At 45.3% G+C, this 13,415-nt stretch overlaps 1 protein-coding gene across 1 annotated transcript; it reads left to right on the plus strand.

Annotated features, from left to right (window-relative positions):
* The first annotated feature begins 5,266 nt into the window (after nt 1–5,266).
* Tgif1 (TGFB induced factor homeobox 1) lies at nt 5,267–12,956 on the plus strand. Its single transcript, XM_026394523.2, has 3 exons — nt 5,267–5,616; nt 10,910–11,136; nt 11,924–12,956. Exons 1-3 carry the CDS (start codon nt 5,601–5,603, stop codon nt 12,497–12,499), a joined length of 819 nt encoding a protein of 272 aa, XP_026250308.1. The 5' UTR covers nt 5,267–5,600; the 3' UTR covers nt 12,500–12,956.
* Nucleotides 12,957–13,415: the final 459 nt, after the last annotated feature.

Genomic DNA, 13,415 nt, shown 5'->3' on the forward strand with positions numbered 1-13,415 from the left:
GGCCCCTTCCAATTGGTTGCTGCCTGTAGTCTGTTAATTGTTGTATATTTTACATATAATTGCCTAAAGTTGAAAACTGTTAAGGGCTCACTGCTGAGAAAATTGTTAAATAAATGAAAAAGTAAATCTTAGAATGTCATTATTTTTTAGCTCATTGACCCAAGGGGTCATGCTGGCAGGACAAATTAACTCTTCTAGACTTCAACTTCTTTATCTGTAAGATGGAGATAATAAGGAGTAGGGCTGGGGTATAGGACAAGTGGTAGAATGCTTGCCTAGCATGCACCAGGCCCTGGTGAGTCACAAAACAAAATAAGAAAAAGAAGAAGTACTTTTGAGGAATGTTTTCAGGAATAAATATGGTAAAACAAGGAAAGTATTTTCACAATGCTTGGCATGTTCTAAACAATAAATAATTATGTTCTTCTTGATGTTTATAGTCTCATTGTCATGCATTATTTGTTAAATAAATATATATTGGGTACCTATCGTATTTTAGGGAATATGCTAAGTGCATAAAGTTTTAATAATGGTCATGTACTTTAGTGAGGGTTCAGAGGGAAAAACTTAATACATAAATGAAATGATTAAAAACTGTAGTTTAATTGAAGAACTAAAGAAAGAGGTGAGCTAGCTTTATGGTCTCCAACAAAGGATGACCGCTCTTGTCACATTTCTAAACCCTCAGGGGATCCCTGGCAATGTCTGGAGATAGGTGTTTTTCCTAATTTGGGGGGAAGATGCTACTAGTACATACTGGCTAGAGGCCAGTGATCTTGTTCACAGGACAGCACCCGCAGCAAAGAATTATCCAGCCCCCAAATGATGTCAATAGGATCACGGCTAAAAAACCCTGAGCTATATGGGGGTGGGATGGAGGGGCAGGAGACACATGACACCTAATTTAGGTTAGGTAGTCAAAGAAGACTCCTCTAAAAAGGTGAAATATAAGCCAAGTCTTGACTGATAACTATCAGACTCGAAACAAGGGATGAAGGATAGGCCTAGGCAGAGGGACTTAAAAACACAAAATTAAGATGAAAAATCCATTAGGTTTGTGGGTGTATAAATACCCACATGGAAGGTAAGAGGGTGCAATCAGGAGGTCTTTCATATCTCAGTTTGTATAGTTCTTCTTTCTTCCCTGAATTGTTGAGAAGTCTTTTGTTGTTGTTGTTTTTAATTAAAAAATGAGTCTAGGCTGGGGGTGTAGCTCAGTGGCAGACTGCTTGCCTAGTATGTGTGAGGCTCTGGGTTTCAGCCTCAGTGGCACCAAAAAAAAAAAAAAAAAAAAAGGACATTAAAAAAAAAAGTCACAAAAGATAGGTGCATTGAAAGATATAGCCTCTTGGAAAACCAGAGATAGATTTCAGAGAGCAACCCCCAGTGTCCAGGAGATTATGATGTCCCTGGTATCCTTTGATGTTGTAATCTGAGGTCAGTCTCTGCCTTCGTCACAGGATTTCCTAGAGATCACTTGATTTAGAGCCAGATAATGTATGTCCAATAGTTAGTGTTATGCCTTTTAGCTGTGTTGCATTTTGAATGTGTTATTTATCTTGACTTCAAGAAAAAAAAAAACTTACATGAAATAAAATCATTTAAATTAAATATTTCATAAATTTATGAAGCACAATGCAGATAGGAGATATTTAGAATAAAGGAGGTAAATGCCGGGCTTAATAAATTAGTATGCTGTCTGTCTCCTGGATTCCAAAATCCACTTAAGGTAAAGAGAAGTAACAACAGAGGAGAAAGGAGGACTGGAAAGACATGTGAAGAGCAGGAGAAAAGTAGTAGCACCGGTTACATTATTCATGCAGCAAAAAGGAGGAGAATTATCCTGCTGGGGTTGATAAAATCACCACAAGAGCCATAGCCCAGCCCCAGGCCCTTGAAAAGACAATGGTCAGCTTCTTCATAAACAGCCAAGACCCTCTGACCTGAGATGTGACAAGATGATTATAGGCCCCTTGTGCAGTGTTTGGAGCCCAAGAGTCTGCATATTTTATAAAAATATCTGCCTTCTAGACAGATCCAAAGACTGTGAGTCATCATCCCCCCACCTAGGACACAGCACCTGATGGAAATCATGTCTAATCAATTGTTGAGTCAGTGAATTAAAAAAAAAAAAAGAAATACAATAAATATATCTTCCAATCATTTGATGGACCTGGTATCAAAAATAATAACTGCATTCATTGATATACTTTTCTGGCTTCTTTGCCTTTCCAAGTTTCCGTCTGAGTTTTTGCAAGCTGTGAAAAGTAACTTAATGACAACTCTTGTTCTTTGCTTGGCCTTGAGGCAGCTTCTAAAGATAAGACACCAAATGGAACTGTGTGTGTGCCTGAAAAGAAAAAAAAAATGGTGAAAATTTTTTTATCAGCAGCCTTCCCCAGAACCTGCAACGTCTCAATTTCAGGCAGGCAATTTCCCAATCCAATGAAAATTCAGATGGATTCAGCAAATAATATGTAGCAAATGTGAGTCCACATAATTTTTTTTAAGCATTGGAATCTTAAAAGTCACTGAATCGATTCTACAGAGAGGCCCTGACACTTTAAAGACTGACAGAGCCAGAACGGAAACTTGTTTTTCCACCTTGACAAAAGCAAGCAAACAAAAAATATCCTAAAGCAATTGCTGGAGTTCAGAGATCATTTTTTTGGGTTGCTTTCCTCATAAGTTTGGCACTAGCGTTGGGGGTGGAGTGGGGTGACATGCACCAGGGAGGCTATCAAGCTGTTAGCTGCATCATAGAATTGTGCCTATGTTTCTTTCGGGAGCATCCCGCCAGCTTTAATAAACACAGCTTCGAGCAAAAGGTGTGCGTTGGCCGGATCAAGCTGGCTTTCTAGCCAAGGTTAGTTTAAGTCTCCACGTTTTCCTCCTCCTCATAATTTGAAAGAGGCTTTTAATTTTTCTCCACCCCTCCCCCTTGCCCTGTAAAGTTTGTTTTCAAGCTGTAAACTCCCTTGACTCTAGGTTTCCATCTCGGTTGCTGGAGAATCGCATTAATTAGCTAAGTTCACTTAGACCAAAGTAAAGCTACCTTTGTGTACATAATGAGAGCCACCCCGTGGCCAAGGATAACCACCGGGAAGAAGGAAACATTTTTGTCTCTGGCTGCCGAAAGCAGGCAAGGGGAGGGTTAAACGGACCGAAGGTTTGTTTTGTAGAGTGGCTTCGAAAGAGTGGAGGCAACCGAAGGCGCTTTCGAAGTTAGCAAACAAAGCGTCTCCGCAGTAACCGTCCGGTCCCAGGCTTGGATCCTGCCACTCAGACCGCGGAGTCGCTGCGGCAGTGGCCCACGGCTCCTCCTCCTTGCGTCTCTCCTCCCTCCTCTCCGGGTTCCCGAGCGGATATGAGCCACCAATCCCAGCAACAAACAACCCTTCAAATGAAATAACTAGGCGGCCCTCTAACGGGCGCGGGGCAAGCCGGCCCCCTCCCCGCGCCACATCTGTCCCGCACTCGGGCGCAGCAGCTGATTCATCTGCAGCCAGGCCGGGCGAAGGAACTCGGCTCCAGGCAGTTGCAAGCTAGCTCCAGGCTGGTGGTTTCTCCCCAGGACCCTGTCCTCCCTCCTCTGGCTGCCTCCCGTGCTTTTAGATGTGTGTTCTCTTCTGGGCCGAGCAGTCGGCAAACCACAGAAGAAAAAAAAAAAAAAATCGTAAGGTTGCTGCCTTCTTATAGTGACGCTTTTTTCCTTGTTGATTCATTTTAAGTCCTGTAATTGGAAAAACCACCCAAGCTTTTTAAACCCTGGCCTTAACGCACTCTCGGGGCGGGGGTGTCTTTCGGAAGGGGGCGCAGAGGAGGCTGGCTTTAATTTTCAGCGTAATCCTAAAACAGTCTCCAAAGTCTAGTTTAGTCATTCTTTGGCTGCTTTAGTCCTTCTCGGGTTTAACCTTATTTCCACGGAGCTTTCTCCTACCGGGATCTCCAAAGAGGTTACAAAACAAAAACAGCCACAGAGCCGAAACTGGAGACAGACCCAGGCGCTGACGTAAATCTTTTACTAGGCTTATTTGCGTTTAGGGTTTTTTTTTTTTTTTTTTCTTTTTCAGTGATGGAGAAAGTCTAACCGTGGTGTATGACAGTTCATTTGCTTTGCTTCAGAACAACGGGACATACCCACGCGGAAAAAAAAAAAAAACTAGACCCAGAGGAGAGGAGAGGTCATGCGTGTCTAGAAATCAGCCAAACAGCATCTGGTCTTTTAAAAGGGGAATTTCATCAAGGAACTCCTGTTGGAGTCCTCGTAACTCAACCAAAATAAACCCACAGGAACATGTGTTTACTTAATGGCTAGTTTCTGTTTGAAACACAGAAGGGGAGGAGGGGTCCCCTAGCGGGATTTAAGTCCTAAAAGTAGACACTGTTTACCAAAACGGATGAGCAGTCACTGCGTGGTCGCCTCTTTGCTATAAAGGCGGCTGCTGCCGGGGTCCGGGGGTGGAGGGGTCGGGCCGAGTAGCAGCAGGGCGGGCGCGCGCCGGGGCAGTCCCCAGACAGAGACGTTTAAAGAGCATGTGAGCATGACAAGTGTCTATTCGCAACGTGTTAGATTTCGAAACTGCCTTGCAATCCAATCCGGAACTCACAGCTTTAGCCCGGGGGAACAGACATTCGCCTAGGGTTTCTGTCTCATCCCCCCCCACACACACACCACCTCCCATTGCCGTTGTTGGAGGAAGAGCGCCGCGAGGAGAAGGGTGCGCCGCGCCGCGCCCGCGTGTCAATGGCAGCCGCGCATTCTGGAAGAAGTTGGTTCTTGTCCCGAATACTTTTCCTCTTGTGCCCCGCCCCTTGAATCAGAAGCGGCTGTCTGGTGCGGCTCAAGCAGGGACTGAGGAGTTTGGGGCAGCTGTCAAAAACAAGAGGGCGAGTCTTTTCTTCCCTGGGGTGGAGGAGGGGAAGAAGGGGGCGTCCTTTTTCCCATCTGTTGCAATTTCCTAACCCAACGCACTCTGGCCAGCCTCAGGAAGAAAGGCCCAAAGGAAAAACCCGGAACGCTCAGCTGGTGTCTCCGCCGCCGGGCGAGGGATGCGGGCGGTGCACGCGCAGCAGGCAGGCGTGATAGTGTTTCTAGGGTCCGCCACCCCTGTGAGGGACGGGTGACAGTGGCTAGGTCAGAGCGGTCGCGCCGCTGGGTCCAGTCCACCCCCGCTGAAAGGTGCGGGGGAGGGGCGGAGGCGCGGTGGGACGGGCGGGGGACGGGGCGGGCGGCTGGGGGCGGAGGCAGGACCTCCGGTACCTTCCCTCCTCGCCTCTCACTCTGACAGCGCCGAGGTGCGCCGTGCAGGAGCCGGGAACAAAGGAGCGGAGTGGGGAGGGGAGCGAGTTGGGTGAGGGAGAGCCCCCGGCCGGCTGCCAGAAGATCCCGGCAGGAGGAAGCCCAAGTGTCACTTGAATTCCACCCAAGGAGCAGGCGCCTGGGATCCAAGCGCCTTGTTTAGCAATAACGGCTGGAGCACGTCCTATAAGTTGCTGGAAAGTCTGCAGTGAAGGAGGACGACCAGTTGCCCGCTGTGTCCAGGCTCCTGGCCCCTCGAGACCCCAGCATTGCCTTCCGCTGGGAGGGGAGTTCCAGAATGAAGAGCAAGAAAGGTAAGGCGGCCGCGGGCTGTGCGCACCGGGGCTGCGAGTCCCAGAGAAACACGCGGGCCGGGCCGCGCTGCGCTAGACTGGGGGCGAAAGTGACTTGGTGGACTTTTCCGCCCAGGGGCTCTAGGGCTGGAGCGGCTGCCGTTCTCTTTGTTGAGGCTGTGTCTGGAACGGCAGTTGCTGTTTTCCTTCTAGACACAACACGAAGGGCTGTTGTGGGGAGCCGAGCCTCTCCACGCTGCTGGCACGTTGTCAAGAATCAACGCTCAGCGCCTTGTTTGTGCGCCTCCAAGTTTCATTGTCTCCACCAACACCCCACGCTTGGCCCAGCCGCCGCGTGGCTGCTAGCTCTGTCTGGCGGACGGCGGGTGTGGGGTCGGTGTCGGGGGATCCCTCCTAGGTTTTCCTGGCCCGAATCCGGAGCTACCGAGGCCGAGGTGCCTTTGTGTGAAAGTTCGGTTCCGGGGCCCCCACGCCCCAGTGGGCCCTGGTACCCTTTTTTTAGGGATGAGATGTTTTCACAATCAAAGGAATGTGATCCCGGACCCCCACATCGCCCTTGGGCGTACATGGCTTTGGAAAGCTAGACTTCTAAAAAATTCCCAGCTTTTTAAGTTTTCCCACGATGGATTTGGGGCAAGATGAGGAGTTGGACACAGGGCAAGCTGCTTAAAGCTGCATGCAGTCAAAATGTGTCCAAGTGTGACAAGCAGGCTTGGTTGTAAGTGCAAAGAGCGAGGCTGTCATTGTTTCCACGAAGCGTTCTGGACGGTTTACAACTAAAACTTGCCGTCAGTCTGGTTTAAAAAACAAAATACACAGGGGGGGAAAAACACCTGAAAGGTCAAAGACTGTAAAGTCTCTTTTGAAATTAACTTTTGAGTCCCTCGCTGGGAGGTCCCCTGAGTGTTCCGTCGTGGACTGGAGTTGGCTTTTCTGTTGTGATTTATGTGGAGTGGTTCAAAACAGAAGTTAATCGCTCGGGGAAGCCAAGGACCGGGGGCGGGGGGCGCTGCTGCGCATGCTCAGGAGCTTCCTCGAGTTGGTAACTCCACATTCTTTCAGAAAGGGACTGCAACTGCAATTCCAACGGAACGAGATTGGGAAGGGGCAGCCGCACTCCCCGTAGGGTTCCTTCGGCTGTGTTTTTACCTTAGAGTTCTGTTGATGTGATTCTGTGGGAGACTCAGGCACGCGGAACTTCCCTGTCCCCACCCCCCGCCTCCAGGCTTCCTCAGTGAGAGTAACATTAAACGTGCCACTTGGTAGTAGAACTCCCTGCGGACCCCTCCCCGCAGGACAGTGAGAACGTGGGCGTTTACAGTTGGGGACGTTTAACTTGGTGCTGAGAAAACGCGCGGGGGAACGTCCGGGTGTCTCTGCAAAGCCGTGTCATGCTTGATACTGGGCTGACAGATCTACACTCTTAATAGGAGGCGCTCTGGGTTCCGATAGGACTTGCCAGCATAAGGTGTGGGGAGAGGGGGTTCTGGATTTGAGTGGTTCGAGTGCGCCGAATGCAAAACTGGGCTTCCGCCGGCCCCCTCCCCATTGTTTGAGCTCCGGCGGGGGGCGCTGTGATTACCCTCCCGGCTCAGGCACCCCCGAACCCCTCCCTCCTCCCGCCCCCCCCCCCGACGTCCCCCATCCCCCAGCCCTCTTGGGTATTCCGGGGGACCCTGGCAGGGTGGGTGGGGGAATCCGTGGTCCCCAGCCCCGGGCGCACCGAGGATCTGCTACTCTGCGCCAACTCATGGAAACAATGAAAGGTGACGTGTTGGAGAGGAAACTTTGCTGCGATTGCCTCTCGGCTCCCTGAAGGGTAGCAGAGACTGCTGAGGTTGCCGGGGTTTTCTTTCCCTTTTTTAGGTTTCCCTGACAAATCGTCCGGGATCGCGGGGGACCGGCATCTTGAGGATGTGGGATCTACGACCCCATTTTTAGTTCTCTAGTGACCCGAAGCCCCAGAGGTCCTCTGCTCGTGCTAACTCAAACAGTTTGCAGGCGGTTTTCAGTTGGAGCCGAACAAAAGCGGCTTGCTCTTCTCCGGGCTCCTCCCTCTCCCCCGCGAGCCTCCGAGTCCTGCCTCCTCCTGTCCAAGATTACCTGGGGCTGAAAGGGAGTCTTGCCTGTGGGCTCCGGTAGGGCTCCCAGAAGTCAGTCTCGGCCTATTGTCTGTCTACAGAAAAGTCTGAGCATGTTTTCAAGTTTCCTTAAGACAAAGGCACTTTCAATTCAGTTTCAGGGTACGGGTTTTGGTAAACCAGCGTGGGATGATAATGTGTCCTCTTAGAAAACTGGAGACGGCCCCCAAAGATCACCTAAAGTGGTTTAAAAACAGGCAGAAGGAAGGGTTGACAAGGAAAATGCTCCCGGTCTTTTTGGTCCCAGTTCCTGGTCCTGTTGCTTTAGGATCGCTCTTTGCGGGCGGCCAAGCGCGCACAGTGGATTTAGTAACTTGGGTGTTAAATTGGATTCCTGTTTGCTTCTCCAGAGGGGAGGTATTCTGATCAGGAGACTCGTTAGTTAGGTTAGATTTGCGTTTACCTAATTATTAAACTTTCCTTTACTCTTATTACTAGATTCTTAACATTTTTTAAAAATCCAACTTCACCACCACCTTCTCAGTCCCCCTCCCCCTTGATGTTTCAGAGCTATTCAGAAAAAGAAAGTGCAGAGAAGCAAGATTGCTTCTCAGAGCCGTGGGATCCACGAGCCATCTTGTGGCTTTCTAAACAGCATTTCCTTGTATGTGGATAGAGTAAAAGGCTTTTGATTCCTCTCTCCCCACCCACCACTGCCCCCCTCCTACACCACAATTTTTAAAGTGTAAGCAAAGCAAGACGTTTGGAAACAAATCGTAACCGGGAAACTTTTCAAAAGCTCTGTTACAGTAGGAAATGAGTAACGAGGAAAAGTCTTTGTTTTTCCAAGTTGAGCCACAATCAGGAGGGAGAGTTTTAATGAAAACAGTCCTGACAGCAATAAACGTGGTTTAGCTGCAGTGAAATATCAGCTGGCCCAAGCCAAGGCACTGAAGGCTTTAACTTCCTGTTACTTCAGCTTTTGTGCACATATTGAAAATATTTGTTAAGAAATCCAGAGGCCTGGCATTCATCCCCCCCCCCTACCCCCAAATGAACTGAGAACAGAGTGAAGTCTTGCCTTAGTTTGGTGTTGCTTAACTGAAACCTGCTTTTGTATGTCACTAACCTATTGGAAAAGATCAAGCTTCTTGTCAAATGAAGCAAGCAGATCAAAAGACACTCTTGAGCTTTTTATTCTTTTCCGTTGTTGTTGTTTACTTGCTTGTTTCAAACTCTTTGTTATTACCAATTTACAGTTGGGAATTCACTGTTCAATGAGCAATTTTCCACACTTTTTTTCCAGATTAAAAAAAAGGAAGAGGGAAATAAAAGCCTTGAAGCTTTCAGACGTTGGAGAGTTTAAACAAATTGCCTTATTCAAATTTGCTTTAGTTATTCAATTAACTTGACACGTGTTTAGAAGTGATTTCCTTAGTTATCAAGGCAAATGTGAAACAGGAAATCATTTATAATCTCAAGGTATTTTATTAATAGTTCACACAAATTTCAGTATGGGTTTTGAAAGTTTCTCAACTTCTCAGCAGTGAAAGCAGTTTCGGTTTTCAATATGCTCTTTCTTTAAACTTTAAAAAAGAAACAGTTTAATTAAATCTTTAGGGAAGGGGAAATTCAAACACATAGCAGTTAAAATTTAGGATTCTTGGGTACTGATGACTGTTAATCCTTGAGCTACAGTGAATTTGCAAAATCATTCATCTCTTTTGTTAGAACTTGCTTTACTTTGTCTTTGGAGCATTTGCTTTTCCTGTAGGAACGCCCTCCAGCACCTTCTGCCCCCTGCAGTCCAAAACTAAATGTGTCACCAAGTAAAGCCAATCAGTTGGTGTATTTTTTAAAAGTTCCTTAAAAATACATTATATGGTATATCACTATGAAGAACATTTTGTTTTTATTTTCTATTACTCAGTTAAAATTGGGTCTTTTGTTCAACCAAAGTTACAGAAGAAAAAATATCTACATATATATATCTACATGAAGCTAAAAATGCAATATCTTTAAAAATTAATCTCTAATACAGAAACACTTTGAAAACATTTTCAAGCATGCTTATAGTTTGTAATTCATGTATACTTTTAAAATTTTGGATTGTCTTCCCCCAACAAAGAATATTTCTCTAGACATTCACAGTTACCAGTTATAGTTTTGAAAGGTGAGATTCATAGCATTTGTTATTTAAATTCTTTTAATTAAAAATGATGTTTAACAGTTAGGCCGGTCTGAATTTTTATTGAATTCTGTGTATCTGATTTAAATATTCTGTATGGTTTGTGAATTCTTAAAATTTCTGGTAGGATTAAAGTACTTACAACAGAAGGAGCTTCCTTGGGGGTTGCATACTTAGTTTTCTTTGTCATGTAAGAATTTTAAGTACTGAACCCTGCTAATCGATATGTAATATTGCAGGTTCCTATTAAACTAGCAGTTGAAATTTATGCAGTGTTTTAAGTTAATTCAGTTTCAAGCATCTTTTGAAGTCTTCCTGGAGTACTAATAGTAGAGAAATACTTTTATGTAATAAAACTGAAAACTAGTGGTTGTAGTTAATGAAGTGACCATTGAAAGTAGGTGTTCTAATCCTGCATAAATATAGGTAGTGATGAATAATAAATGATCATGGAATTTGCAGAAATTTTTAACAAGTATTTTATAGTACTAGCTAGGTAATTTGTCCTCCTTATATCAGTGGGGGGAAAAATAGCAATTCTCTTTTACTTCAAACCTTTAATGGAAAGAGGAAGATTAACACTTAAGATGTAAATTAGCATATTCATTAGCCTTTTATTTCTAGTTAGGAATGACCTTTAACAGAAGCTTGTTAAACACACACCCCACTGCCCAGCACCCTTCTTGTTTCAAATGGGGCAAATTATTCAGTTTGTCTCTCCCAATGGATTGAACAAAAGACTTCTGAACATCATTCAAAAAAGAATGTGAGAAGTTAAATCCTAGAGGACAGTGACTAAGAAAGGGTATCTGGTGATTGAGAATCTACCTTGTGCAGCTAGTCAAATTATTCTTGAGGACTTTTACAGGTACCCTGGTAATTCAGAGCAGAAAACACAGGTCTTTTGCTTCGTTTTCAGTGGTTGAAAAAATACAATTACACTGACTGGTCAGAATCGACGAGCTCTGCGATAGTTGCCCTGCTGATAAAAAGCAAGTGACAGCTGGCCTTTGTGCTTTTCTAGGTGTTGTTGCAGCATCTGGCAGTGAGACTGAGGATGAGGACAGCATGGACATACCCCTGGACCTTTCCTCTTCAGCTGGCTCAAGCAAGAGACGGAGAAGGGGTAACCTACCCAAGGAGTCTGTTCAGATTCTGCGGGATTGGCTGTATGAGCACCGGTACAATGCTTATCCCTCAGAGCAAGAAAAAGCATTACTGTCCCAGCAAACTCACCTGTCCACACTACAGGTAAGGAAGGACAGCACAAGGTTATTGCACTCTTTTTTTTTTTTTTCAATGCTGAGGGGTTGAACCCAGGGTCTTGTGCATGCTACTCTGCCTCTGAGGCCCTCCTGCATGAATTTTCATTTTCAAAGTCATTTCAAAGCATTCCTGCGTGTAGAGTCATTCAGCTCCTCCCCACTTGAAAAAAAAAAAGAAGTAGAAGAAATATCTTTTTATTGGAAACGTTATAGCGCTAAAAGCTAATAGTTGGCTATTTAGAGAACACAGATACACTTGACAGTCATCTGTCAGATAGCATTTCCTTTAATGCCTAAAAGAGCCTTCAAACATAAAAAGGAGGTTAAACCTTACTCTATTGCCCAGGAAACTGGTTTGATATTTAAACAAGGACAGACTTCAGTGAGGTAATTCATGTTATGTCTGTTGACATAGTCATTTGAACTGGGAAAAATCAGTTACTGGGGAGGTGTGGCACTTCTCATACAGGAAAGGTTTTCCTGTAGTTGATTAACTCAAGTGTTGGGGCAGTAGGTAATAGGTTAAAAAGGGGAGAGTTAAAGGTAAAGCTTCCTCCCTAAAATCATTTTCAGGTATTTGGGAATTTAGATCTTTTCTCTCTCCTAAAGAGATTGAAAGATAACAAGTCCCCAAAGCAAATTTGTATTCAAAGCAGAAGGAGATTTATGACAGGAGTCCAAATAAGCCTTTGGATGCCTTCTTTCATACAAAGAACAGGGGTCAGCTAGGCACCCCTAGAACCTGTTTTCAAAGTGTACCAATATGATTTCAGGTCTGTAACTGGTTCATCAACGCCCGACGCAGGCTCCTCCCTGACATGCTGAGAAAGGATGGCAAAGATCCAAATCAGTTCACAATTTCCCGCCGTGGGGCCAAGGTTTCTGAAGCTAGCTCTATGGAGGCTGCAATAGGTATCAAAAACTTCATGCCAGCTCTAGAGGAGAGCCCGTTTCATTCCTGCACAGCTGGACCAAACCCAACCCTAGGGAGGCCCCTGTCTCCCAAGCCATCATCCCCGGGATCAATTTTGGCTCGTCCATCAGTGATCTGCCATACCACTGTGACTGCCTTGAAAGATGTGCCTTTCCCTCTCTGCCAGTCGGTTGGTGTGGGACAAACCACAGATATACAGCCAATGGCAGCCAGCAACTTTACAGACACCTCTCTCATGTATCCGGAGGACACATGTAAGTCTGGACCGAGTACAAATACTCAGAGCGGTCTTTTCAACACTCCTCCCCCTACTCCACCGGACCTCAACCAGGATTTTAGTGGATTTCAGCTTCTAGTGGATGTTGCACTCAAACGGGCTGCAGAGATGGAGCTTCAGGCAAAACTTACAGCTTAACCCCCCTGTCAAGCAAAACAGTTCTCGAAAATGTCATGATTGCCAAGCGGGGTGGTGATGGCAAGAGATGAATTGCGTTATTTTATATATTTTTTTATTAATATTTGCACATGGGATTGCTAAAATGAAGCTTCCTGTTACTGAGATGTCTTCAATGGAATACAGTCATTCCAAGAACTAGAAACTCAAAGCTACTGTAGAAACAAAGGGTTTTCTTTTTAAAATGTTTCTTGGTAGATTATTCATAATGTGAGATGGCTCCCAATATCATGTGATTTTTTTTCCCCCCACCCCTTCCCCTATTTTTTTGTTGGTGTTTTTTTCAGACTGTGCAATACTTTGAGAACCTATAGCATCTTTTCATTCCCATGTGGAACAGGATGCCCACATACTGTCTAATTAATAAAATTTTCATTTTTTTTTTCAAACAAGTATGAATCTAGTTGATCGATGCCTTTTTTCATGACGTAATAAAGTATTTTCTTTAAAAGTTGTCGTAATACAGAGTATTTTGTTGCAGGAGGCACCTCTTAAAGTAGTAATAGGAATGCAGTACCCCCAATGAGCAGGAAGTTGGGGGTGGGGCTGAGTGTGAGTTAGGGGGGTGTCACTGACTCTTTGAAGAGCCGGGGACAACAAGCCAATATGTATAAACAGGATGTGTGATATTTACTCTTGATAGGAGGCATAGCAGGCCCTTAAATCTTTTCTTAGAGCTGAATGGCAAATTGAAATGAATCATTTAATCAGCACCGAGCTAATTGCTAAATCCTTCCTGTGATCTGTCCTGTATTTTTTTAAAACCTGGCCAAGCTGGGGGAAGAAAAATGTCTTGAAGCAACTAGTTATGGCTTCAGTTTTCAGAAGTAAATAGCACAAGCCATTTCTTAGTGTTGTCTCTCTTCCACATTATCCT

This window comes from Urocitellus parryii, chromosome 13 (genome assembly GCF_045843805.1).
Source record: "Urocitellus parryii isolate mUroPar1 chromosome 13, mUroPar1.hap1, whole genome shotgun sequence".
Taxonomy (NCBI): domain Eukaryota; kingdom Metazoa; phylum Chordata; class Mammalia; order Rodentia; family Sciuridae; genus Urocitellus; species Urocitellus parryii.

What these genes read in the sequence shown, in the direction of transcription:
- Tgif1 (XM_026394523.2), top strand. An exon ending in CTCACCTGTCCACACTACAG is followed by an intron (nt 11,137 to 11,923) that starts GTAAGGAAGGAC and finishes ATATGATTTCAG; the next exon opens with GTCTGTAACTGGTTCATCAA.